At 36.2% G+C, this 27322-nt stretch overlaps 1 protein-coding gene across 3 annotated transcripts in view; it reads left to right on the top strand.

Moving 5' to 3' along the window:
• The first annotated feature begins 865 nt into the window (after positions 1 to 865).
• The window catches only part of PCNX4 (pecanex 4), a 45341-nt gene continuing 18884 nt past the window's right edge, over positions 866 to 27322 (top strand). The window contains exons 1-8 of one of the 3 annotated variants that reach the window (XM_082647107.1): positions 866 to 1048; positions 10815 to 11559; positions 16778 to 16957; positions 17048 to 17562; positions 17811 to 17911; positions 18037 to 18159; positions 22421 to 22781; positions 25346 to 25449. In XM_082647107.1, the coding sequence (XP_082503233.1) occupies positions 10871 to 11559; positions 16778 to 16957; positions 17048 to 17562; positions 17811 to 17911; positions 18037 to 18159; positions 22421 to 22781; positions 25346 to 25449 (2073 nt within the window). In that variant the 5' untranslated portion in view covers positions 866 to 1048; positions 10815 to 10870. Of the gene's footprint in view, positions 1049 to 10711; positions 11560 to 16777; positions 16958 to 17047; positions 17563 to 17810; positions 17912 to 18036; positions 18160 to 22420; positions 22782 to 25345; positions 25450 to 27322 lie in introns of those variants that run through there. The other 2 variants (XM_082647109.1, XM_082647108.1) reach the window with 2 other exon arrangements.

Below are 27322 nucleotides of genomic sequence, written 5' to 3'. Positions count from 1 at the left end.
GAGGCAGTGGGTGATGGGCATGCGTTTAATTTTTAAACTAGCAAAACTGGGGACTTCGCGGGCACCCTGTAAAGATTCCCGGCCCTGAAATTAATACCACAATAATAGTCTGCCAGTTTGTTTTGTTTTGTTTTTGATGGAACACGGTAACTTTGCCTTATTTTATTAATAAACAAATACTTTAGTGGCATGTTTCACTTATGGGTATTTTGGTTCCTAGTATTTAAAATACAGTCACAAATCCAATCATGGGGGGGAAAATGCAATAAAGGGGCGACAGCGAACACGTATATGTATGAAGTATCACTTAAAAGCATTTATTACCGTCGGTGTGTTCGGTGGTGACGGCCAAAGTGCGGCTGTGGTTAATGTACGTCGCAGAACCCTGAGCGGCTGGAGTCGCACTACGCCGGGACTCGTCAGTCGCATCACTGGGCACCTCACGCTCTAAAAATGGCGGCCGCGCCTCTATCCACCAGAGAGCACTACCCCAGAGGAACATTACGTCACCAGGGCAACGACGCTCTTGCGTAAGGGCGCGACGCGGGTGAAAGTTCAGGGCTGACGCTGTGAACCCTGACGCTGCGAACCCTGACGCTGCGAACCCTGGCGCCGCGTCTGGGCCCAAGGCGAGGCTGGAACCCAAGCGACTCCCAAGGTTTTCGGCCAGGCGAGCGTTGGCCCGGGCCTGGGAGCGGACGAAGCGCGCCTCTCCCTGCGCTCGGCCTCGCCTGGTGGGCCGGAGGCTGGACGCCCAGACGCGACCTCAGGCTAAGGGGCGGGGCGAGCGGAGCGCCCGGCCCTCCCCAGAGCACGCGAGCTCCGTTCCGCGCCGGGTGGCGCCCGCCGGAGTTGACGTTAGCCATGGAAACGGGGAGCGGGTCGAGACGTCACCGCGATAAGCTGGTTGCCCCGGCCGCCACAGCTCTTCTGCCTCCGCGTTCGGACCGCAGGCAGCCTCCCGGCGGGAGCGCCCTATACGGGTTTACCTGCAAAAACGCAGTCCCCCGGATGCCTTCGCGTCGCCTCTTCCTTCAGGTGACTCGAGGTACGTTGGATTCCCGACACCCACCTGGGAACTTCTTGGTAGCCTTAATTTCCAAGGCTGTGCAGAGTGATTATTGCACTTTTTAAGACGTGAGATGAGCTCAGTCGCTAGAGGCATCAATCTGGTGTGATTTTAATTTTCTTTCGTAAGGCAGCGTTAGCCCGTTGAGTTTTAGCATTTTATTTCTAAGAGACACTTGCGAAATGGAAAATGGCCCTTTCAGTCTTAGTTTAGGGATGGCTTTGTTATCCCAATAAAGTTTACACACTATGCCCCTTACTACTGTGTTCATTCTCTCTTTTATCTCCCCTTTTGCCCCATAGTGGTCAAATCATGGACCCCTGAACAGGAATAACTCTTTCCCCACTGATCTGCATCCTCTCTCCACAGCCCGCTGTTTATCAAGGGCCAACATTTACTTCAATGAAGTCTACTCCATCAGAAGTCACTTATCAGGCCTCTGAACTGATTTTCTCTCTTATTCAGCTGTATAATATTAGGTGGATTTTTCCTTTGTTAGCTCATTTCTGCATTTAGGGCAAAGACCATCCTTTATATTATTGAGTGTCTACTACCACCTGTGCCAAATTTCCAAACCGTTATCATAGCATCCAAAGCCAGTTCACACGTTGCCATTTTAGTAATTTAACTGTTTGGGCACCTGACCATTGCTTTAAAATTTCCTACTTAAAGAGATGCCTGCTAGTTATTAACTGCCACAGAAAATACCACGTTGGGGATCTTTTCTGTTTCTTTTTCTTCTGTAAGAACTTTATTGAGATAAAAATTCACATTCCATACAATTCAATTTTAAAACATGTTCATCACTCCCAAAAGAAGCACTGTACCCTTTAGCAGTCACTCTCCCTGCCCCCAGTCCTCACTATATCCACCAGCCCAGGCATACCCTAATCTGTTTTCTGTCTTTATAGATTTGCTGGTCCTGGACAATTCATATAAATGGAATTATACAATATGTGGCCTCTTGTGATTGGCTTCTTCCACTTAGCATTCTGTTTTCAGGGTTCATTCATGTTGCGGCATGCATCAGTACTTCAATGTCATTTATAGTCTATTACTATTCTATTGTATGGATATATTACATTTTATTTCATCTGTTGATGGCCGTTTATGTTGTTTCCATTTTTTGGCTATTAATAATATTTCTGCTATGAATGTTCATGTACAAATTTTTGTGTAGACTTATGTTTTCATTTCTCTTGGGTAAATACCTAGGAATGAAATTGTTAGGTCATAGGGTAACTCTATGTTTAGCCTTTTGAGGAACTGCTAGACTGTTTCCAAAGCAGCTGCAGTATTTTACATTATCACTTGAGGGTTCTGATTTCTCCATAAACTCAGCAGTACTTGTTATTGTCCGTCTTTCTGATGGCCAGTCAAGTGGATTTGAAGTGATATCTCATTGTGGTTTTGGTTTGCATTTCCCCAATGAGTAATGTTGTTGAGCATCATTTTGTGTGCTTATACTGGCCATTGGTATATTATCTTTGGAGAAATTCAGATCCTTTGCCCATTTTTAAATTATTTGTTTTTTCATTATTAAGTTGTAAGAGATTTTTCTATATTCTAGTTATAAGTCCCTTAACATATATATTTTTTGGAATAATTTTCTCCCATTCTGTGAGTTGTTTTCACTTTCTTCATGGTGAGAACCTTTTCTTTTAGACGCTTTCCCCACTTGTGTTTATGTCTTATCAAGCAGTCCTACCTGCCATGGCCATGCTGGCTTAGCTAACAAAAGCTTCCTATTTTGACATTTGTAGATTTCTCTTAGGTCCACCTTCCTCGGAAAACCCTTTTTCCAGATTTGTCCTTCTATTTCTTAATTCACGAAAGAAACTTTCCTTTCATATGGCAGTAGCTTGGTGTGATTGAAAAACTCTGTATTCTTCCAGCTGACATTATGTGTTGGTTCAGTCACTTAATATCACAGGTTCTCAATTTTACTTTCTGTAAAATATATTGATTTATTTCTGGTAATTCATGTGAGTGGTAGACTTCATTTGCCTGATACTTGATTTTGAAGGAAGAGCTTATTAATCCATTTGAATTTATAATGGCTGAGATGTGTGAGGTGTGGGAAGGGTAGATTGGGATAGGAGCAGAAGTATTACTGGCAGTGCTGCACATTTATGATGCTCTGATGTGACCTTTGGCTATTTCCTACCATCTTAGTTTTCTGTAAGTAATGGAATGCTATCAGTTCATGTTCTAGTGTTGTACATTTGGGAAGTGTGAATCATAGAACCAACAACTCATCATTCCACCTGGGAAGCTTTGCCAATACATAATCTGCAATAAATAGATCCTTTGAGCTATCTAATCACCCCTCCCATCCAGTCAGAGTTTTCCCTACATACCAATTCCTGTGAATTTACAGAAAACTCTTAAATTGAAAGACCCTTCAAAATCTGGAATTTAAAAAATTACCATTTTGTATAGCCAAAGAGATGTTAACGTCCTTGTTCTTTTTAGGCACTTGGGTAGATTTTCCTTTTACTGGTAAGGGAGGAGTGTGCTTCCTACATAATCGATAAACTAAAGCACGAAATGTATTTTTCATCTTTAAGCACCAGATGTCTTTCAAAAGACTCTTCAAGAATCTAGCTGTTAATCCATGGCATAGCATTTGGTTCAGATTCCATAGAGTATTTTCATAATTACAGGGGTAACTATCTTTGCATCTGTAGATTCCTATTAGTACCCTCAACAGTTAGTACTTGGCTATCTAAAAAATACACATATGTGTTCTGGTGATGACAGATGATTTCTATCCAGAGTAACTGAGAATTAAGTTGTTTCATATCTTGCCAGATTTAGTAAAATTTGACAAGTATATTAAAACATAATAAGTTTCCTGAAAGTACAACAAAACTATAGTTGAGGTACAGTGCAGAAGTGCTCAGTAAATATGTGTGGATTCAATATCACCTCACACCTGTTAGGATAGCTGTTATAAAAAAACAAAAGATAACAAGTGTTGGGGAGGATGTGGAGAAATTGGAAGCTTCCTACTGTTGGTGGGAATACAAAATGGTACATCACACAGAAGTAGGACAGTGCTACTGAAAACAGTATGGGGAATCCTCAAAAAATTAAAAATAAAACTGCCATGTGATCCAGCAATTCTGCTTCTGGGTATTTATCCAAAAGAATTGAAAGCAAGGTCTTTCAACATATTTGCACTTTCATGTTTACTGAAGCATTATTCATAATAGCCAAAAAGTGGAAGCAAACCAAATGTCCATCAGCTGATGAATGGATAAAGAAAATGTAGTATATACATAAAATGGAATATTAGTAAGCCCTGAAAAGGAAAGAAATCCTGCCATATGTGACAACATGGATGAGCCTAAGACATGGTAAATGAAATAAGACAATCATGGAAGGACAAATAATGCATGATTCCACTTGCATGAGGTATCTAAAATCATCCAAGTCCTAGAAACAGGGAGTAGAATGATGTGCCAGGCACTTGGGGGAGGAATAAATGGAGAGTTGCTGTTTAACAAGTTTTAGTTATACAAGATAAATAAGTTCTAGAGATCTACTGTACAACATTGTGTTGTTAGTTAACAATACTGTATTGTACATTTGAAAATTTTAGAGGGTAGATCATATGTTAAGTGTCCTTGCCGTAAAAAAAAAATCTAATGTAATAGAACAGAAAATAAATGTGTGGATTCAATGAATAAAATCAACCAACAATAAAAACAATATGCTAGATTAAAAAAAAAAAGTAACCTTTGCTAACCAAAATCAGGCAATTGCTAAAACTTCTATTTCTAGGAATTTTTTGCCAAATTTAGAGAACTATAAATTCAGTATAATCCCCCAAAACTGCCACTTTTTGTTATCTCTTTCTTTGTTTTAAGGGATTTTCAGTCTGATATATTGCATGGTTACTGAGTTAAAGTTTTGGTAACTAAGTACTCCTTTCTAGGTCATTGCTAAATTGATCTCTGTTTCCTACCCTTTTGGATAATGGGTAAGAAATGTGGCTCAAATTCCAAAAAAAGTAACATTTCTATGGCTATTTTGTTGGCCTGCTTTCAGAGTAGCATATGAAGAAAGCATATGGCCTAAATGATTATTGTGATGCCACCTTTATCCCTTAACTTCTCTTTTCACAGCTTTAAAATTTTTTTCCCTAAGCCTTGAGACATTTTTCATTTTAACATGTTGGAGGTAGCAGCCATATAAATGCATCAATCTGTCTTTAACAGTCTTTCAGAGCATATGCCAAATTCTCATTCAGGGAGTTAGTTTTTGTGTTTTTTTTTTTTTTTGTGGTATGCGGGCCTCTCACTGCTGTGGCTTCTCCCGTTGCGGAGCACAGGCTCCGGACGCGCAGGCTCAGCGGCCATGGCTCACGGACCCAGCCGCTCCGCGGCATGCGGGATCTTCCCGGACCAGGGCACGAACCCGTGTCCCCTGCATCGGCAGGCGGACTCTCAACCACTGCGCCACCAGGGAAGCCCCAGGGAGTTTGTTTTAATTATTCTGATTTTATTTTTTCACGCTACTAATCCAGATTAGGACTTAGAAGATCTCTCTATAGAAATGTAACTGTCATTTCATACAAATAAAATATTTTTGAAGTATTCCAGGATCTGTAATTAAAGTTTAAGTCAAACAGTACCAATTTATCATAATTTTTGCCTAAATGAATTTACAATATCTGTCATGTAATCCTCTTTTATCCTTAAAATACTAGAAAAAACAACCTGATGTACTTGCTATCAAATTTCCATAATTTTTTTTCTCGTGTACCTTTGTTCATGACATTCCTCCTTAACTGGTATATCTTTTTAACTCTACTTCACCTACCTAAATCTTTAAGGTTGTGATTGAAGCCCAGGCCGATATTTCTGAAAGCAGTTTCCATAAAACACTGCACACATGATCTGTTATTAGATATCAAGGGAAAAATGGGTTCCAAGGACAAGTAAGTTTGGAAATCTCAAATGACATATTTTAAGCAGATTTGCAGTGGTATTTTTTTTAACTTGAAGATGTCTCAGAGTCTTTAGTCTGCTGATATCCATTGTGACTCTTCAAGATTGCAATCTGGTATATAGTTTCTCAAACTTCTTTGACCACAGACACCTTTTCAAAAAACATTCTGTAGGGCAAACAATCCTGTATCCTTCAGCCTTTCTTTTTATATTCCATTAAAATAAATCGCCATCCCAGTGTCCTCCCCCATTCTCCTAAAGGCTTCTTGAGGGAACTTATACCCTTCATACTTTTTCATCTGCCCTCACTTTATTATCGCTCCTGCCTTATTTTGCCTCTTGTGTCTGCCGTTCTTCCTGTTTTTCTCTCCCAGTAAGAGCTAGTTGCTCCTTCCTGGTAATGAAGGAGATTAAAGTGTAGCATAAGACAAGGAGCAAATTAAAATTGGACTTCTGACATGTTAAAATCCTCTAGCCATTTCCTTCTCCATGGGAGAAACCCAGCCATGTTTCTCCCTCAGGCCCATCCTGCTCCAGTATTACTGGGATACTATACTGCTCTAGGCAAAATCTTCTCTGAGCCAATAGTACTATCATTAGACGCCATTATTTAGTCCATAAGAAAAATAAATGAAGATACTTTCCAAACATTTAAAAACTGGGAATAAAGAGTTTATGGATTTACTGTTTTGAATGAGGCAGGATATGCTGGAAGAAGTTTTCAAAAACAGTAAATAACATCCAACTTCCCTTTTAACAACAATATTTAATGTTCTCCAACTTTAATCATCTTACTTAAGCTATGCCAGTAATGTACTAAATACATGCCTTTCTGTGCCAAGGTACAGTATTTTACTAAATATTATGGAGAACCAGAAGTATCTCAAGATTTGGCCCTTACCCACAAATAACTTAATAGCAGAGAAAAGAAAAACATTTGAAAAGATAACATGTAAAGAGGTGAACAATACAAGAAATGCCCTCTGTTGATACATGTTACAAGATGAGTACTATGAACAAGCAATGTTTTTGATACACAGATAGGAGAGAGGCATAGTTTGGTCTAAGTGCTCTGCAAAATTTTCAGTATGGATTAAACTGAATCTTGAAAGTTGACTAAGATTAGTAATTATGGAAGGAAGGAGAAGACATCCTGGGCAAAGGAAAGGGTATGAGCAGACGGCCAGAAGGCCACAGGATGTGTTTACAGGGCATGGGTTGAGAGTTCTAGAGGATATTTGGTACTTTAAAGAGGTGTCAAAATGTTATATGTAAAATACACACAAACACAGCCTAGTGAGTATGACTTTTGAAGTTTTTTACACTTATACACACCGAATAACCATGTATACGGACAAGTGTGTGTACTATTTTTTTTTTATACAAATGGGATCATCAGTGTGTTTATTGTACTTTGCAGTATATTGTGGGCATCTTTCCATGTTTCCAAATCAACAGTAGATCTTGAGAATATTCCACTGTTTGGAATCTAATCACAGAGTATTCCATCAAATGGGTGAACATTTAAACTAAATTTACAAAAGACTCAGAAGTACTAAAAGGTTAATGAATATGGATAGTAACATGCAGCTAGATAATCTAGTTTATAAGATATCTTCGATTTCTGGCTTCCTTTCCCAGGGAGCCATCTCACCTTGTTCCTCACTTGCCTCAGTGGAAAAGGAGGGGTCAGCTTTTACCTAACTCCCTGGGGAAATTTCAGGTACATCTAGATTCTTCAAAATGCTCAGGCCAGCCATCCAAGCTCAATTTCCTGTCTGATAGTATCATCCATAGATAATTGAAATCAGAATCTTTACCCACACTCATAGGAGCATGTCCTTACTTACCTATGGCTTGTACTGAACAAGCATATCAGTACAATACACTGACATCACTGACATCGGTACAGGAGATATGCTCATTCAGAGGGGAGGAAGGCAATCTTTTCATTTCCTGAGATTAAACGATCAACCATTAAGGTTCCATCTGGCCCTGTGGTTCTGTTATTTTGTGAGTACTTGCAGGGCTGTCATGTGAGTAAAAGCTATGACTTTCTATATAGAGCTAAGGCTAGTAGCTGGAAGATATAAGATGATAAACATTTACAGTATAAAGAATTTCCCAAAAGTATAGCAAGAGGTGCTCTAAGGTAGTAATTCTTAGTGATGACCAAAAAACCTTTTGTGATACCCAAAAGCTCCCTCCATGGCTGATGTTGGTTTGGTAGAAGTGACTTGCAGAAAGACTCTTCTAAACTGATAGGAAGAAAGGTTACTTTAAGATGGCTTTAAATTTTTTGTGTGTGGTAAAATACACAGAGCATAAAATTTACCATCTTGACCATTTCTAAGTGTACAGTTCAGTGATACTCAATGCATTCACATTGTTGTGCAGGCATCATCACTGTCTCTCTCCGTGATTCTTTTCATCTTGTAAAACTCTATACCAATTAAACAGTAACGACCCATTCTCCTCTCCCCTCAGCCCATGGCAACCACTATTCTGCTTTCTGTCTGTGATTTTGACTACTCTAAGTACCTTGTAGATTTATATAGTATTTGTCTTATTGTGACTGGCTTATTTCACCACGCATAATGTCCTAAAGTTTCACCCATGATATAGCAATTTGCAGGATTTCCTTTCTTTTTAAGGGTGAATAATATTCCATTGTGTGTATATACTAAATTTTGCTTATTTATTCATCCTTTGATGAACACTTGGTTTGCTTCCACCTTTTAATTATTGTGAATAATGCTGCTGTAAACGTGAGTATACAAATTATTTCTTTGAGACCCTGCTTTCAATTCTTTGTAGTATATATCAAGAAGTGGAATTCTTAGATCATATGGTAATTCAATTTTTAATGTTTTGAGGAACTACCATACTGTTTTCCACAGCAACTGTACCGTTTTACCTTCCTACCATCAGTGCACAGGGTTCCAATTTTTCCACATCCTTGGCAACACTTATTTTCTGGGTTTTTTTTTTTTTTTTTTGATAGTAGTTATCCTAATGAACATGAAGTGTTCTCTCATTATATTCTGATTTGCATTTCCCTAATGATTAGTGATGTTGAGCATCTTTTCATGTACTTATTGCCATTTATATATCTTCTTTAGAGAAATGTCTGTTCAAGTTCTTTGCCAGTTTTTGAATTAGATTGTTTTTCTGTTGTTGAGTTTTAGGAGGTCTTTATATATCCTGGATATTCACAACTTATTTTTTTCTCCCATTCTGTCAATTGTCTTTTCACTCTGTTGATAGTGTCTTTTGATGCACATGATTTAATTTTTGTGAAGTCCATTTTGTCTCTTTCTTTTGTTACCTGTACCTTTGGTGTCATACCCAAGAAATCATTACCAAATCCAATATCAGAAGCTTTGTCCTATGTTTTCTTTTAAGAATGTTGTTGTTTTAGGTCTTATACTTTAAAGCTCTTGATCCATTTTGAGTTACCTTTTGTATATGGTGTTAGGTAAGGATCTAACTTCATCCTTTTGCATGTGGACACCCAGTTTTCCCAGCACCATTTTTTGCAGACTGTTCTTTCCTCATTGAATGATCTTGGCACCCTTGTCAAATATTTGACTGTATATGTGAGGGTTTATTTCTGGACGCTTTATTCTATTCTATTGGTCTATATGTCTGTCCTTATGAAGATGGCTTTAAACTTAATTTTTCATTTCTAACTTAGTATATGACCCCTGAGGTAATGCTTCACTAGCTGATCTTGTTAACAGGCAACTGTTTTTCAGAAACAGGAAAAGGGAAAGTTGAAGAGAACGGAATCCATATTATTTGATCCTTAGTTTTGTATGGCCCTTAAATGAAAATAATCTAGACTAAAGCATATATGGGTCCTTTTATTATTTCATGTTTTGCTAGTTCTGGTAGATTTTGGAAACTGACAAGAGAAAGAGAGGCTAAAAATTGAGGCATGAAGTGGTTTGCATGTGGTAACATAGTAATAATATGCTTAATAATAAGCATGTAATCTGACTCTTGGAGTCCTTTGGTTTCCAGTTCATTGTCCTTCCTACTGCATGTTGAGCTGCCAGTGGCTTTTTATTGAAATGCTATTTTAGCAGGGTTTGACTTTTTGAATTATCAGAAAAGTTTACTATAATTGTTAAGTGATGTGACTCACACTTAGTATTTCTACTTTCCACTTCTATTTCCATTTCAATTCAAAGGAATTATAGAGAATATCCTTATTTTATAGAGCAGGGGTTGGCAAACTATGGCCCACAGGCTAATCTGGCCCATAGCCTGTTTGTATATAAATACTATAAAGTTATATTGGAAGACAGCTACTAATATCCACTTATCTATGGCTGCTTTTCTGCAACAACAGCTGGGTTGAGTCATTGTAACAGAAAAATATTTACTATTTGACCCTTTATAGAAAAATTTTGCTTACCCTTGTAATAGAAAAGTTAAGAAACAAACAACAGAAGCACTCAGGGAAATGATTGGTTAAACCACTAGTAGCTTTGAGTTGAGAGTACTGGCTTTTTGAACTTTCCTTTGACCTCAAAATCTGAAATTCCAAGTTTATCTAAGTTCCAGGTAAATTAATAGTGAATATGACTTTTTTCCAAATTAAAAAAAAAGTACTTAGCAACTATTTGTTTTGTGCCAAGTATGTGTCAGGCAATGGGAAGGAGCTAGAGAAGTGAAGTTACAAATCCTGCACTAGGGAACTAACTAATGGAAATATGGGATTTTTCTCCCTCATGTTTTAAGTATGATATTTTCAAATAGTTTTTTTTTCTTTTTCTTAGAGACTGCTGTGTTACAGAAAAGGATGTGACTTTCAGAATAATCCTGAGTGAGAAGGATGAGTCCAGATGTGCCTCTGCTGAATGATTACAAACAGGACTTCTTTCTGAAGCGCTTTCCACAGACTGTTCTTGGAGGCCCTCGACTCAATTTAGGCTATTGTGCCCCTCCTTACATATATGTTAATCAGATTATCCTTTTTTTGATGCCATGGGTTTTGGGTGGAATAGGAACACTTTTGTACCAGTTAGGCATCCTGGAGGACTATTATACAGCAGCACTTTCAGGTGGACTGATGCTTTTCACTGCATTTGTCATCCAGTTCACAAGTTTATACGCCAGAAGCAGATGGGTGACAGTGGAAAGAATGCTGACCACAGATATCTTAGCAGAGGAAGATGAACATGAATTTACAAGTTGTGCTGGTGCTGAGACCATCAAATTTCTAATTCCTGGCAAAAAACATACAGCCAATACTGTTTTTCATTCTGTTCTTGCTGGCTTAGTGTGTGGTCTTGGAACATGGTATTTGCTTCCGAATAGAATAACCCTGCTTTATAGCAGCGCAGGAGGCACTGTTCTACTATTTTTCTTTGGATGGATGACATTGTGTATAGGAGAATATTCATTAATTGTAAACACAGCTACAGAGACTGCAACTTTCCAAACCCAGGATACTTATGAAATCACTCCTCTTATGAGACCTCTTTATATTTTTTTCTTTGTTTCTATAGATCTTGCACACAGGTAATAAGCTATCAAATACTTTATAACTTTATTTTTAAGCATACATAGTAAGAGCACTCTCCTTAGTATTAAAAGAAAAGAATCTATGAATTAAAAGTCACCAAACCATTGGGTGATAGGTTGTTTTGATGAATAATCTCATAGGACTAATCTTTGTTAAACATTCATCCTAAAGCAGTAATTAAATCTTGTTGAAGAGTAAAAAGAAAACCCTTTATAAGATAAATAAGCAAAATTTCAATCCTGTGTTTTACTTTAAATAAGGAGCTATGAATCTGTAAGATAGCCTGGGTGAAACCTGTGAAATGAGATGGAACTTTCCTGTGAAGGGAAAATAGAGAATTTATACACATAAATGTTAATGCACAGATTGAGTGGATTTAAGATGAATAGAATAACTTATTTAATTTTGTTATAGTAATTATATAGAATATTGTTTTTTTTAAATCAATTTGCTATGGAAGAAAAATAGAAAATAGCAATTTTAAACAAAATTATTTGATGACTTCTTTTGCTTGCCTTTTCTAAATCTGACATTTCTTTCTCTGTTCCTATAGATTGCGGCATTCTCTATCACAGGTAGAAATGTACAGGCACCACTTTATGGACTGAGTGTTTGTACCACCCCCATTCATATATTAAATCCCTAACCCCCAATGTGGTGATATTTGGAGATGGGGTCTTTGGGAGCTAATTAGGATAATGAGGGTGGGGCCCTGCTATGATGGAATTAGTACCCTTATAGGAAGACACACTAAAGAGCCTGATTTCTCCCTCCAACATATGAAGATGAAATAAGAAGGCAGCTGTCTTCAAGCCAGCAAGAGAGTTTTCACCATACCCTGATCATGGTAGCACTCTAATCTCAGACTTCCAGACTCCAGGTCTGTGAGAAATAAATTTCTGTTGTTTAAGTCACCCGACTATGTTATTTGATTATGAGCTGGCTAAGATTTTGATACCAAGAAGATGGGTGCTCCCATAACAAACACCTAAAAGTGTAGAAGTGGCTTTGGAATTGGGTAATGGGTAGAGGCTGGAAGAGTTTTGAAGTGTGTGCTAGAAATGTGGACATTAAAGGTAATTCTGGTGAAGTCTCAAGACAGCAGTGAGAGCATGTTATTGGAAACTGGAGGAGAGGGCGATCCTAGTTATAAAGTGGCAAAGAACTTAGCTGAATCATTTTCTAATATTTTGTGAAAGGCAGAACTTGAGAGTGATACATTTGGATATATAGCCGAGGAGATTTCTAAGCAAAGTGTTGAATGAACAGCTTGATTTCTCCTGACTGCTTATAGTAAAATATAAAAGGAGAGAGATGAATTGAAGAAGCAATTGCTAAACAAAATGGAACCAGAACTTGAAGATTTGGGAAATTTTCAGTGTATACATATTGCAAAAAATGAGAAAGCATGTTCTGAAGGGAACACCAGGGGTGTGGCTGGACTGTCGCTCAGTGAAGAGTTTCTGGGATTATAAGAGCAGAAACACTTCCAGTTTGAACTAAAGATGTAATGGATGAAGGCTATTAAAGTTATTAAATTTGACAGGACAGGGATATTAGAGCTATTTGATGGTGAACATGGCGCTTTTCTTAAGCACCAAATGATCTGAAAAGTGATTCAGAGATTATCAGGTTTCAACAAGCTAGAAAGCCTCTTCTGGAAGCCTTGGGGCTGGTAATACCCTGCAGAGCTCTTGGGGTGGTACCCTCACCTAGAACTTTTTGAGTGATGTTGCTGCCCTGGGGGCCTGGAGGGCAGAGTATGAAACAAAAGAGGATTATTCTACAACCTTAAAATCTAATGGAATTTGCCTTGCCAGATGTTGGACTTTTTTGGGGACCTATCACCCCTTCTTTCCTGTTTCTCCCTTTTGGAATGGGAATGTCCGTCCTTTGCCGGTCCCACCACTGTGTTTTGGAAGCACAAAGCATTTCTGGTTTCACAGGTTCACAGCTGGAGAGGATTTTGCCTCAGGATGGACTTTAGAGTTGATGCTGGAATGAGTTAAGAATTTTGTCGCTGTTGGGAAGGAATGAATGTATTTTGCATGTAAGAAGAACATGAATTTGGGAGATCAGGGTGGAATGTTACGGGCTGAATGTGTGTGTCTCTTCAAAATTCTTCTGTTGAAGCCGTAACCCCCAATGTAGTGATATTTTAAGAGAGTCTTTGGGAGGTAATTAGGTCATCAGGGTGGCCCTAGTTCCTGATGGAATTGGTGCCCTTATAAGAAGAGACACCAGAGAGTTCCATCTCTCTCTCTTTCTCCACTATGTGAGAATACAGTGAGAAGTTGGCTCTCTGCAAGCCGGGAAGAGTTCTCATCCGAACCCAATCGTAATGGCACTCTGATCTCAGATTGTGAGAAATAAATTTCTATTGTTTGAGCCACCTAGTCTATGGTACTTTGTTATGGTAGCCCAAAAGAAGACAAGGCATTTAAAAATATATAGCCAGTTTGTGTACTGAAACTGACCGATTCTTAGATTTCTGCTATTCCTTAACTCTTAACCTCTTCTAATTGTGCTACATTTATGGACCAAAGAACACTATAATACCCTTGTAGTTCTTCACCTAATCAAATATTGTAAGAGGAGAATTAATTTATGGAAATTCTATTGTAATTGATTTCTTAGTACCACAACCATTTACTAACTATAAAATATATTACAATTAAAAACTTGATTTTGAAAAATTAGCAATAAAATTGAGTTTAAATGTATATGTATACATTTGACCCCTTTTGAAAGATTTATTTATAACATTCTTATTTTCAGAATATAAATTATTGAGTTACTATCTCACTGTGCCATTTCTGATATCAGAAATTACCTGCTATAAAACATCTTTGCATTTAAATGATGCCCTAGTTTCTTTTAATCTTTTTAAAAATCTCAGTTAATTTATAATTTGGTTACCTTGACTACTCATTTTTCATTTCTCAATAAAAGAGCATAAAATGTTTTTTTTTTTACTATATTCAAGTTGGATTTAATATAGTTTTAATGTTTACAGTTTAATGATTATAAAAAGATTTTTTCAACTATAAAAGAGGCAGTCCTCGAACCTATTTTTAAAGAAAATATGAAGTTTATATAGAAAAATTAACCTCCCATTTCAATTTTAGAAAAATTTTATCTTCTTATTAACAAAATAATAATCAAGATGTTCTTTATGCAGTAGTAGGTGTGATACTGCATATAAATACTGTATGAAATGTGTACTCTATTCGAATTTGGAGAGTTGTCAGATATGTCAAGTTGTATCTTAATATTCTTTCAGAGAATGTGAAAGTTGAAGAGACAAGCCCTACAGTGTAGTGATCTTTTCTCTTCCTGCATTCTTTAGTCTACCTAGTACAGTTGTATATTAATAATTTTAAATGACTTTTTCTATGCATTTTTATCAAAGACAAGTGTGAAACCTTCAGTGCTTAGTTCATAGACTCTCAGGAACTGTTTGAATGAATGATGCATGTTTATATCATCTTAGCCACTACATATTAGGAACATCTTTTTCTGGGCATGTGGATCTTAGTGTACAGAATTTGAAATATTTTTATGGTTATTAGAAAAACAGTTTTTTCTTGTGGGCTTAGATTTTTTTGCTCTAGAAAATTACTGTAATGTTATCAGAAATTTTAGGATTTAAACATTTTTCTGTTATAAAAGAACCACAGTAATCATCTGTTTGATCATCCTGAGTCATACACCCAGGAAAGTAATCACAATGTTTGGTTATTTCAATTATGTATTCTTATATTGTGCTATTCTTGTGTATAAACACTTTTCTGTACTATTGCTTGTTTACTTAAGAACAAAAAGAGATTGGGGGGTAAAATAGAACTTGGATAACATATTTCCTAAGTATACATTATTTTTACACAAATTATCCTTTCCTTGAATATGTTAGCAAGAGAAGTGTTGTCTTTTAAAAAAACAAACAAACAAAAAACTATACAAATCTACATGTTTTCCTTGACCTTCCTATGGCTTATTGTGTGTGGTTTGATTTTCTTTTTTGTTACTGGAGTGTTTTCTTCTCAGAATGAAATGAATTTTTTTTTAAAACTACACTACAGAAAGTATCCTCTAATTTAGCATCACATTGTTAACCTTGTGTTCGTTAATTCTCTCTGCTTATAAAAATTTGAAGGACATACATTATGAAGCAGAGTGCATTAGCTGGCATCGTCCTGATATCTGTGTAAGGAAGCACATTATACCATTATTATAATCATAGTTGCTATGCATTTGCTTCTCGGCTATTAACATACACTTAAGTGTATAAATATTAGTTGGCTTTCTCCTTGACTTTGATTCCTAGCAGCTCAGATATTCAAGTACAATTATTATGCTATAAGTTTTGAGATTTAGTTTTCTCTTTTGAAAGTTATCTTTGGAACTCCATAAGTACTACAGCGTTGTTGGCTTCCAGGCAAGGTGTTTGGCTAACCTTATTCCAAAAACTTAGTAACATATTGATAATGTTTATTCCTCTGTGCTTTAAAGTTTTTGTTAAATTATTTGAAACAATTCGATAATGTTACGTTTAACTGGTAAGTGCTGTACCAAAAACCAGTTCCTCCAGTTAAGATAGAAGCCTTCACTAATTTATGAGACTGTGTTGTACAAGTTTGTGTTCTCAAATCCATACCACTGTTTATACAAAATAGAAACAATATTATATGTTTGTTAAATTCCCAGGCTAACCCAGAGACATGTTCATAACCTAATGTTGCTGACCTCTGATTTTAAATATACTGATTTCAAATTCCAGGACCTGGGAGCAAGACAGTACAGGAGAGAGTAGGAAAAAGAGAAGAGCTTACTCTCTTTGCTAGCTACTAAGATATGAACAGCAGGAAGGCTTTGGCTTTCCTAGGGTTGCTTGCAATTTTAAATTTAAAATTTTTAAACTCTATAGAATCATTGGTGGAATTGCAGCCAATGTAATTTAAAGATTTAAGGGAGAAATATTTTTGTCCTGTACTACACTTGTATACAATTGAGTACTTGCTGGTATAGAGGAAGGACAGTGGTCACAATTTATGTTTTTGATCTTTTGCAATTTGGGATTAGGACCTTCCTGTAAATATTCTTTTGTTTCAGGGCAGAGGTGGGGTATAAAGGGAGGTGTATGTGTTTTGTTTTTCCTTTAAAGATCTTCTATTTATTGTTTTGTATGATTTAAATATTTTCTTTTTATTGTAGGTTTATGGTAAATATACCAGTTCTAGAACAAATTAATCAGATTTTACACATCTTGTTTATATTTTTACCCTTTCTGTGGGCACTCGGGACCCTACCCCCACCTGATGCACTTTTCTTATGGGCAATGGAGCAGGTTTTAGAGTTTGGCCTTGGAGGCTCATCTATGTCAACCCACCTACGGTAATTATTTTAAATATTAAAGTGATATGTAATTTATTCTCAAAGAACATTTTTTCTTTTCAAGCAGATCTTTTTTTTTCCCCTCTGCAGGTTGTTAATAATGTTCATCATTTCTACTGGAACAGCTGTAACATCATATTTCATTCCCAGCACTGTTGGTGTGGTTCTTTTCATGACTGGACTTGGATTCTTACTGAGTCTTAACCTAAGTGAGATTGTTTTTGGCTTCAAACACAGTGTGACCGGACACAGAGTTGGAACCAAATCTAAGGCTTTACCCAACGGTTTGGAAAAACAGTTTACTTGGAAGGAATACCTTTTCTACTGCATTGTATTAGTCTTGGCTCTCTTAGAAACTGGTTTGTTGCATCACTTTGCTGGTTTCTCACAGAATTCCAAAAACAGTCCCCAGGCTATTGTTGGCTATATTTTGATGATATTATTTATAATACTATGGATACTTAAAGAAATTCAAAGTGTCTATATATTTGGAATTTTCCGGAACCCTATCTATCCAAAGCATGTGCGGACTGTGACTTTATTCCTAGAGAAGCAAACAACGCTCATGAAGATTGGTGTTGTCAGACGGATTTTGATAAATCTAGGTAGGAAGACAAATATTAATAAACTTGTATTTTATCTAGGAAGTGTACAAAAATATTATGGAATTCCTGTATTTGTATAATGTTATACTGCATACAAGTGTTTATTCGTTTATGTTTTGGTTTATTTATTGGTTTTTTTAGCTCATTGCTTAAATGTGCTCATAAAAATACTCATAGGCCAAAATAAAATATGGTAGAAGGGGTTATTTTGCCTTCATTAAATTTGTCTCTTTTCTTGTTTGCCTTAGTGTCACCTTTTGCTATGATAGCATTTCTTTCATTGGACAGTTCCTTACAAGGACTCCACTCTGTGTCTGTCTCCATTGGATTCACAAGAGCTTTTAGAATGGTAATGCTAATATGCACTTAATAGTATTTTACTATTCCCAAATTTAATTATGATTTTGTTTACTCTAACAGTTTACTTAGATTATCAAATTCTGCCTAATAAAGTGGTAAATTTGTGTACTGCAGGTATGGCAGAATACAGAAAACGCTTTATTGGAGACAGTCATTGTATCATCAGTGCACTTGTTGATCTCCAATACAGACATATGGTGGAACCGAAATCTGGATACAGGAATCAGACTCTTACTGGTAAATATATTTTTAACAGCTTTAATGAGATGTATTTCATATACCATAAAATCATTCACTTAAAGTGTAAAGTTCTGCGATGTATATTCAGAACTTTGCAGCCATCACCACAATCTAATTTTAGAATATTTACAACATCCCAAAAAGAAACCTCATACACATTAATAGTCATTTCCATTCTGCTCTCCATCTCATCTACTCCCTACTCCAGCCGCAGCAACCATTAATCTACTTTCTGTCTCTAAGGATTTGCCAATTCTGGACATTTCACACGAATATGATTATACAGTATGTTGTCTTTTGCATCTGGCTTCTTTCTCTTAATGTTTTCAAGATTCATCCATGTTGTAGCATGTATCAGTATTTTATTCTTTTTTATTGCTGAAAAATATTCCATTGTATGGATATATCACATTTAGTTGATTCATTCATTAAATGATAGATACTTAGGTTGCCGCCACTTTTTGACTATTATGAATAATGCTGCTATGAACATTCAAGTACAAGTTTTTATATGGACATGTGAGTTCGTTTCTGTCAGGTATGTTTACCTAGGACTGGAATTTCAGTTACACACGAACTTTATGTCTTAACACTTCAAGGTATTGCCAAACATTTTTCCAAAATGATTGCACCATTTTACATTCTCACCAGCAGTGTATGAGGATTCTAATTTCTCTACATTCTCACCAACAGTTGTTATCTGACTTTTTCATTATAGCATTGTCATGGGTCTTTTCACGATTTTGATACTGCATTTCTCTGAATACTAATGATTCATCTTTACATATGTTTCTTGGCCCTATGTGTATGTTTTTGGGGAAATGTCTGTTCAACTTCTTTGCCCATTTTTACCTGGGCTACTTGACTTCTTACTGTTAAGTTTAAGAGTTCTTTATATATTCTGGATACAAGTTCCTTGACAGATATATGACAAGCAAAAGTTTTCTCCCATTCTGTAGGTTGTCTTTAGCTTTCTTGATAATGTCCCTTGAAGCAAAAAAGTTTTAATTTTGATGAAATTCAATCTATTTTTTTCTTTTGTTGCTTGTATTTTTGGTGTCATATCTAATAAACACTGCCTATTCAAGATCGTAAAGATTTGCTATGTTTTCTTCTAAGAGTTTTATAGTTTTAGCTCTTACATTTGGGTCTATGATCTACTCGGAGTTAATTTTTGTATATGTTATGAGGTAGGATTCCAAATCCATTCTTTTGTATATGAATGTACAATGGTTTCAGCATAATTTATTGAAAAAGCTATTCTTCCCTCAATGACTTTTCTTGGCACCCTGCCAGAAATCAAACAAATGTAAGGGTTTATTTCTGGGCTCTTATTCTTTTTTCCATTCATCTATATGTCTGTCCTTATGCCAGTACTACACTGTCTTGATTACAGTAGCTTTGTAGTAGGTTTTAAAATTGGAAAGTGTGAATGTTATGACTTTGTTTTTCTTTTTCAAGATTGTTTAGACTATTCTGGTACCTTTGTGTTACCATAGAAATATTGGTTTTGGCTTTTCAAGTTTTTCAAAAAGGCATCTGAGACTTTGATAGAGATTGCCTTAGATCTGTAGATAAAATTTGGGGAATATTGCTGAAACCGAGTAGGACCCTGTGGGGCTCCTGGGCACAAAAACCTTTCTGTGTCCCCTTCCCTGAGTTCCAAAGGGCAGGTTCAAACAGTTGCTAATCGGGGAGGGGAGAGGATGGAGAGACAAATGAGGAGCAGTCAAGAAGCAATAGTGCAGCCTTAGGAGCAGGGTCCTGGTTCCCGCTCAAGGGATACACATAACAATATCTTTGAGCTCTTCTGCAGAACTAAAACCCCCACCAAATGGAAGGTGTTAACTACTTGATGAAGCACTCTTCATTCCAGAGAAGGTCACAGTTTGCCCATCATCACCTGATGCCATATAATCTTTGGATTGAAGGAATGCAGCAAGGCACCCTGATCCTTACCAGCAACACTGCTCCCCTTGACTATAAAACTCCTCACCCCACCTCCACCACCGCCACCCCCGGGTTTGGGACACACAGTTTTGAACACACTAACCCGTTGTGGCCCCCTTTGCCTGGCAAAGCAATAAAACTATTCTACTTCACCCAAAACTCTTGTCTCCGAGGTTCAATTCAGTGTCGGGATACAGAGGCTAGATTTGGCTTCGTTGCTGTCTTAGAAATATTAATTCTTCCCATTCATCTACATGACATGTCTTCATGTTTATTTATATCTTCTTTATGTCAACATTGTTTTGTAGTTTTCAAGTAGTACAAGTTTTCTTGTAGTTTACAAGTCTTACAGTTTTATTAAATATTATTCCTAAGTATTTTATTATTTTTGATGATATTATAAGTAGATTGTTTTCTTAATTTTTTGGGTTGTTTATTGCTCAAGTATAAACTGCAGTTGATTAGTTAATGTTAATCTTATATCCTGAAACCTCACTGAAATGTTTTATTGTTTCTAATAGATTTTTAGTGGATTTCTTAGGCTATTCTGTATATGAGATCATGTCATCTGCAAATTAGATATAGTTTTACTTCTTCCTTTCCATTCCTTTCCAATCTGGATGTCTTTCATTTCTTTTTCTTACCTAATTGCCCTGGCTAGAACCTCCAGTATAATGTTGAATAGAAGAGGTAAGAGTGGACATCTTAATGAGGAAAGCATTCAGTCTTTCTCCATTAAGTTGATGTCTGTCTTTTACCATTCCTGCTTCTATTCCTAGTTAAACTTTTTTATCCTGGAGGGTGTTGGATTTTGCCTCTTCTATATCTATTGAAATAGTCATGTGGTTTTGGTTTTTTAATCTACTAACATGGTGTAATATATTGATTTTCAGTTGTTAAACCAATCTTGCATTCCTGTAATAAATCTCACTCAGTCTTGGTGTATAGTCTTGTCTTTATGTTGCAGGATTCAGTTGGCTAGTGTTTTGTTGAGAATTTTTGTCTGATGTATATATTTGTGGCTTTCTTTTCGTATCTTTCGTTTAGATATCAGAATAGCAGTGACCTCATAGAATGAGGTGGGAATTTCATATCAATAATCTTGAATGTAGTATTCAGTATGTATCTTAAAATATTCTGTACTATGTAGTATTTTGTAGTATGGAAGCCATCTGGGCCTCAGCTTTTCTCTTTGGGTAGCTTTTAAATTGTTAATTCAGTTTCTCTACTTGTTATAGGTATATTCAGATTTTCTATTTCTTCTTGAGTTGGTTTCAGTAATTTATGTCTTTTTCTAGGAGGTTGTCAGTTTCATCTAAGTGATCTACTTTATTGGCATATCGTTGTTCATAATATTCTCTTATAATTCTTTTTATTTTGTTTTGTAAGATTGCTGGCAATGTTATCTCTTTCCTTCCTGATTTTAGTAATTTGAGTCTTCTATGTATTTTTCTTGGTCAGTCTGGCTAAAGGTTTGTCAGTTTTGCTGATCTCAAAAAAACAGCTTTTGGTTTCATTGATTTTTCTCTATTATTTTTCTATTCTCTGTTTTATTAATTTCCACTCCAATCTTTATTATTTCCTTACCTCTGCTTACTTGAGATTTAGTTGCTCTTTGTTTTCTAGTTTCCTAAGGTGGAAGATTAGGTTATTGGTTTAAGATCTTTCTGCTCTTTCATTTGTAGCTATAAATTTCCCTCTGAGGACTGGGTTTGCTGTATCACAAGTTTTGGTGTGTGTTTCATTCATCTGAAAATGTTTTCTTGTTTATCTTGTGATTTCTTCTTTGACCTGTTGGTTATTTAGGAATTTGTCTTTTAATTTCCAGATTTCTTTCTATTGTTGATTTAATTCAGTTTTGATTGAAGAACATACTTTTCATGATTCATATGAATACACTTAGTATGATTTCAGTCTATTGAGGTTTGTCTTATGGCATGATGTCTGTTTTTTAATCTGTAAAATATTCTCTAAAATAAGGATAAATTAAGGATAGTTGCTTAACTGTTTACTACTGCTAGTTCTCATGACTTAACAAGCATGTAATGCAAAGCTTAATCAACCTTAAGATAGACATAGCACTGTGTTCTCTTTAGTACTACTTTTTTTTTAAGAGAGGTGAAACTTAAAAATGTAGTCTCATTTATTAACTGTGAGATTGGAGAAAATTATAACAAAGGATCTCATGTAAGGGCTATTTCCTCAAAAATATTGGAGCAGTAATAAAATTATACTGTTTTTCTTATAAGATCTTGAAAATTTATGAAAGGTATTTAAGAATAAAAACTTCATTTTTATGTCTCTGCAGGTTGGTATCATGCGTGATCGTCTGATTCAATTCATCTCTAAATTGCAGTTTGCTGTGACCATACTCTTGGCGTCATGGACAGAGAAAAAACGTAGAAAATCAACCACCACTTTATGTGTACTCAACATTGTCTTCTCTCCATTTGTGTTGGTCTTCATAGTTTTTTCTGCACTACTCTCTTCTCCCTTACTCCCCCTCTTCACCCTTCCTTTGTTCTTGGTGGGGTTTCCTCGACCTATTCAGAGTTGGCCAGGAGTTGTGGGTACCACAGCCTGTGTGTGTGCAGATACAGTGTACTACTACCAGATGGTCCCGAGTTTGAACACTGCCCTGCAGTCTGCAATGGCAGCTGGAAGTTTAGGTAAGTAAATGGGTTGTGCTTAAGAAATCCTCACAAATGCATATAAAGTACAAAAAAATGAACAGACAGAAAAAGTCTTTTGATCCAGCTGTTATACAGATTCTAATACTTTGATGTGCAGGCAGAAAGACTAAATATGAAGAAGTATATCTCCTACTCCTTATTTTGAGGGAAATAAAGTTATAAAATAAAAATATGAAGTGAAAATTTCATTTAGGTGATTTGACAATTTTTAAAAAACATTTTCTTGACTAAAATCAAGTTATAGTCCCCCTATGAAACATGAAACACCTTATCCCAAAATTTTCATGAATTTTAATGAGTTCATGTCAAGTAGATATAACAGCTTAGGCCCATAAAGAGTGAAAACTAGCATTATATAAATATCAGATTGAAGAGCTTAAAGGAGTCTGCTTGTATCTTATTAGTTAATGTCTAGCAACTTGTCTGACAAGGTTAGAGGGTAAGGGAACATAAAAGCTTTGGTCAGTGATCGGTAACCTCCCAAAATGAAGTGCTATACGAATATTAGCAAGATTTTTGATGAGAATGAGCTAATATTATAATTATAATTTTGTGATAATTTTATAATTTCATCATACACTAACTGTAAATTCAGCTATATTGTACTTCTCAAGGTTGGTTTTAGATAAAGTACAAGCCGATGACAATAGTGTGTTGTCTCCTACGGTATGCTTTAGCCCCTGAACTTGTTTTAGGTATGTCCAGTGACTTCCTAGCAGACTGACTCCCCTGGCAGAGAGTAGCAATTTAAAATTAGAATTTTAATGAAATGTTTATTTGGGTTGAACTTTTCTAATTATCTATTATGTGAGATAATTTAGGAAAAATTTTATTTTTCTGATATAAATTTTTTATGAATAAGCATTTTCCTTATAGGAAATATTCTACACTTTTAATACTTTCATACACTTCCAATTAATTTTTATTATATAGTGCAGTGCCACTTTTTAAAATGCCTGTAACGTTAAACTCACATCTGAAATAATAAATACCTTAGTAATAAGGTAGAAATTATACGTTATTATCAAATCAATTATATTCAACCAGTAAGTGTGTTGTAAAGTATTTCCTGGGAGAAAAACAGAAAACAGTGAGGTAACATTTCACACACATCTGATTGACAAAAATGTAAAAAAAGTCTGACATTAACAAGTATTGGCTAGGGAGTGGAGAACAGGAACTCTCAAACCCTGTTGAAAGGGAATGTGTAAATTCATACAGCTACCTTGAAGAGTAAACTTAATAGTCTGTAGTAAAGATGTACATATCCCATGGCCTAGGAATTCCAGTTTTAAATTCCATGATACAGTGATTGCAATTCTAGAGAAACTCTTGCACGTGTGTCTTGAGGGTCCCCAAGACCATTCCCAAATTTGATGATTTTCTAGGGGGACACATAGGACAGCATACAGTTGTGCTCATAGCTAAGATTTAGTATAGTAAAAGGATGCAGAACAAATACAGCAAAGGAAAAGTCACATGGGGTGAGAGACTGGGTGAAAGCTTCCAGGCATCCTTTCCCAGTGGAGTTACACAGAACGTGCTTAATTCCCCAGCGCCTTGTTGTGACAGTATGTGTGATATGTTGACTACTGGGGAAGCTTATTTGAGACTCAATGCCTAAGGCTTATATTGAGGGTTGGTCATGTAGACACCCGCTGCCTACGAAATACCAAAATTTCAGGCTCCCAAAAGGAAAGCAAGTGCTCAGTATAAACTGTATTCTTTGCACAGACAGTTTAGGCACAATGCGAGACTGTTTATCAGGTAGGGTGGTGAGAGCTCTTTTGAAATACAAGTTCCCAGTTTCCAGCCAAGGGCCAACTTTGTAAGCAGGCCTTTCAACAGACAGCAGTTATTTCTGCTATGTTAACTCTTTCTACGTAATACATTGTACAAGCAGACTTGTACAAAGATAATTTATACAGCATTATTTATAATAGTGAAAAATTGGAAAACATCTGAAATGTTATCAGGGAAATGAATATTTAAATTCAGCTATATTTGTACAATGAATTCTCAGTATAGTTACAGTGAAGGAGCTTTGTAGTCGATATATAATGTCTCAGAGACAATGCTGAGAGAAAAACTAAGTTTTAAGAGTATTTGTACAGTGTGGTAGATAGCATTTTATGTAAATTTTTAACACCACAAATTTATAGGCATGTATATAAAAATGTCCAAAATGTTTTAAATCATTAATGTGAAGTTGGCTTTTATATATTTAATATATTTTCCTAATATATTTAATATGTATTTAGGGTTTTACATAACAGGTTCTAATTTGTTGTTTTTCTGGAAAATATATTCTTAATTCTTATAAATTATCACCTATAGATTTTCTCTTCCAACTGTTCCTGTAAAGAGCTTAATTTAATGCCTCCTGATATGCAATGGATAGTTGTTTGTATTCTTGACCTAAAAAGAGGGTAGAAAGAATTATTAATTAGTTCCAAGTGTGTTATTAATTTTAAAGATTCACGTGGCAAAATAAAACAAGCTTTAACAATTACTTACTTTTTTTTTCTAATTTGTTTTAGGTCTCCTCTTACCTGGGTCTCATTACTTGGGCCGTTTTCAGGATCGTTTAATATGGATAATGATTCTAGAATGTGGCTATACTTATTGCTGTATTAACATTAAGGTCAATGTGCATTTGAAACCTCTCTAGTACATGTGTAAAAATTTTGTTATGCACACATCAAAGAATTAACAGCTCACTTTGGAAGAGTATTTTTTTACTTGTGAAAACACTTAGGATTGTTAAAGTGTATTTCAGTATGCACATATTGATAGACAGACTAGTGTTGACTGTATGATAGAGCATAGTAACAAAATACACTTGCCCCTTTTTTATCCAGTCTTATTCTTTTTATCCCTATCTAGTTGAGCATCTCAAAAAGGTGACTCAGTAATATTTTCTTCACTCCTATATCATACAAGCATTCTCAACTTAATATAAAAAACTTCTTTTGACCCCACTGCCCTTACCTGCTAATACTGTTTTTCTCCTTTCAGAGCAAAATGCCTTATTAGAGTCACTTATAATCATGTCTCCAATTTCATTTCTTCCATTTTTCTCTTCAACTTACTCTAGGTTTTTGACCCTATTACCTATTACTCTAGTAAAAACTGCTGTTGTCAAGGTCTCCAGTGGCTGTGGCATTGCTAAATCCAAGGATTGATTCTCAGACCTGTTCTTGACCTGTCAGCAGAATTTGACAGAGTTCATCTCTTCACTTGTTTCACGGATTAATCCTTGACAGTCTCCTTTGATGGTTCCTTCTCTTTCCTTGACCTGTTAATATCAGACTGCCCCAGTCCTTGCTGACAACTCCATCCTCTAGTGGCTCAGATCAAAAACATTTGGGCTTTAGTCCAGTGATATTTGACTCCTTGTTTACTTCTATACTGCATATCCAATCCAACAAGAAATCCTGTTGGCTCTGCCTTTAAGTCATATCCTGTATCCCACCACTTCTCACCACCCTACTTTCAGTCACCTTCATTTCTTTCCTGGATAGCTGCAATCACTTCCTAATTGGTCTCTCCGCTTCTGCCTCTGGCCCCCTACAGCCTATTATCAACCAGAATGATCTTTAAAATCTAAGTCAGATCATGTCACTTCCCTACTCAAAATCCGACAGTGAATATCTTCTTTTGTTCAGAGTAAAAGCCAAGGCCCTAAAGGGTCAGGCTCCCTATTTGGTCTCATCTGCTCCTTTAACCATCTCACCCTACTCCAGCATACTGGCTGTTCCCTCTGCCTGGAGCACTCTTCCTCAGACAGCCACACAGCTAACTCCATCACCACCTTTAGGGCTTTGCTCAAATGTCACCTTCCCAATGAGGTCTACTGTGGGCATCCTATTTAAAATTGAATACCCACTCCCATTCCTGCCTGCATTTCCAATCCTCCTTGCTTGCTTTACTTTTTCTCTATTTTCATAACACTTATACCTTCTAGCAAACTATGTAATTTGCTTATTAATTTTATTGTTGATTACCTGTGTTCCTCCACTCTCTAATATAAATGTTGCAAGAGCAAGGATCTCTGTTTTTATTTGGAGAATATATCCTGAGCCCCTGGAACAGGGCCTGGCACATAGTAGGCCCTTAATAAATATTTGTTGAATGAGTAGTGAATGAATGAATTTTTTTGTCTTAATGCGGATTGGATAAAATTGCTGGTGACTAAAAAGCTGTTCCTTTAGTCCAGTGGTTCTCAAAATGCAGTTCTCCAGATTAGTAATTTTAACATGTCCTGGGAACTTTTTAGAAATGGAAATTCTTAGGCCTCACCCCAGACCTACTGAATCAGAAACTCGGGGCGGGGGGTGCCCAGCAGTCTGTGTTTTAACAAGTCTTCCAGTGATTCTGACTCACCTAAAGTTTGAGAACTACTGCTCTAGTCTAACATCTACAAGTAGGAGAAGGCAAAAAATCATGTAGAATATGGAGGACATTTTCATTGCTTAATTTAGTTCTATTTTTTTAATGGTACAGTTTTATAATAC

This window comes from Grampus griseus (genome assembly GCF_964374135.1).
Source record: "Grampus griseus genome assembly, chromosome: 2".
NCBI classification, from domain to species: domain Eukaryota; kingdom Metazoa; phylum Chordata; class Mammalia; order Artiodactyla; family Delphinidae; genus Grampus; species Grampus griseus.
Note: the sequence above shows the minus strand (reverse complement) of the source record. Positions and strands in the feature narration are given on the sequence as shown.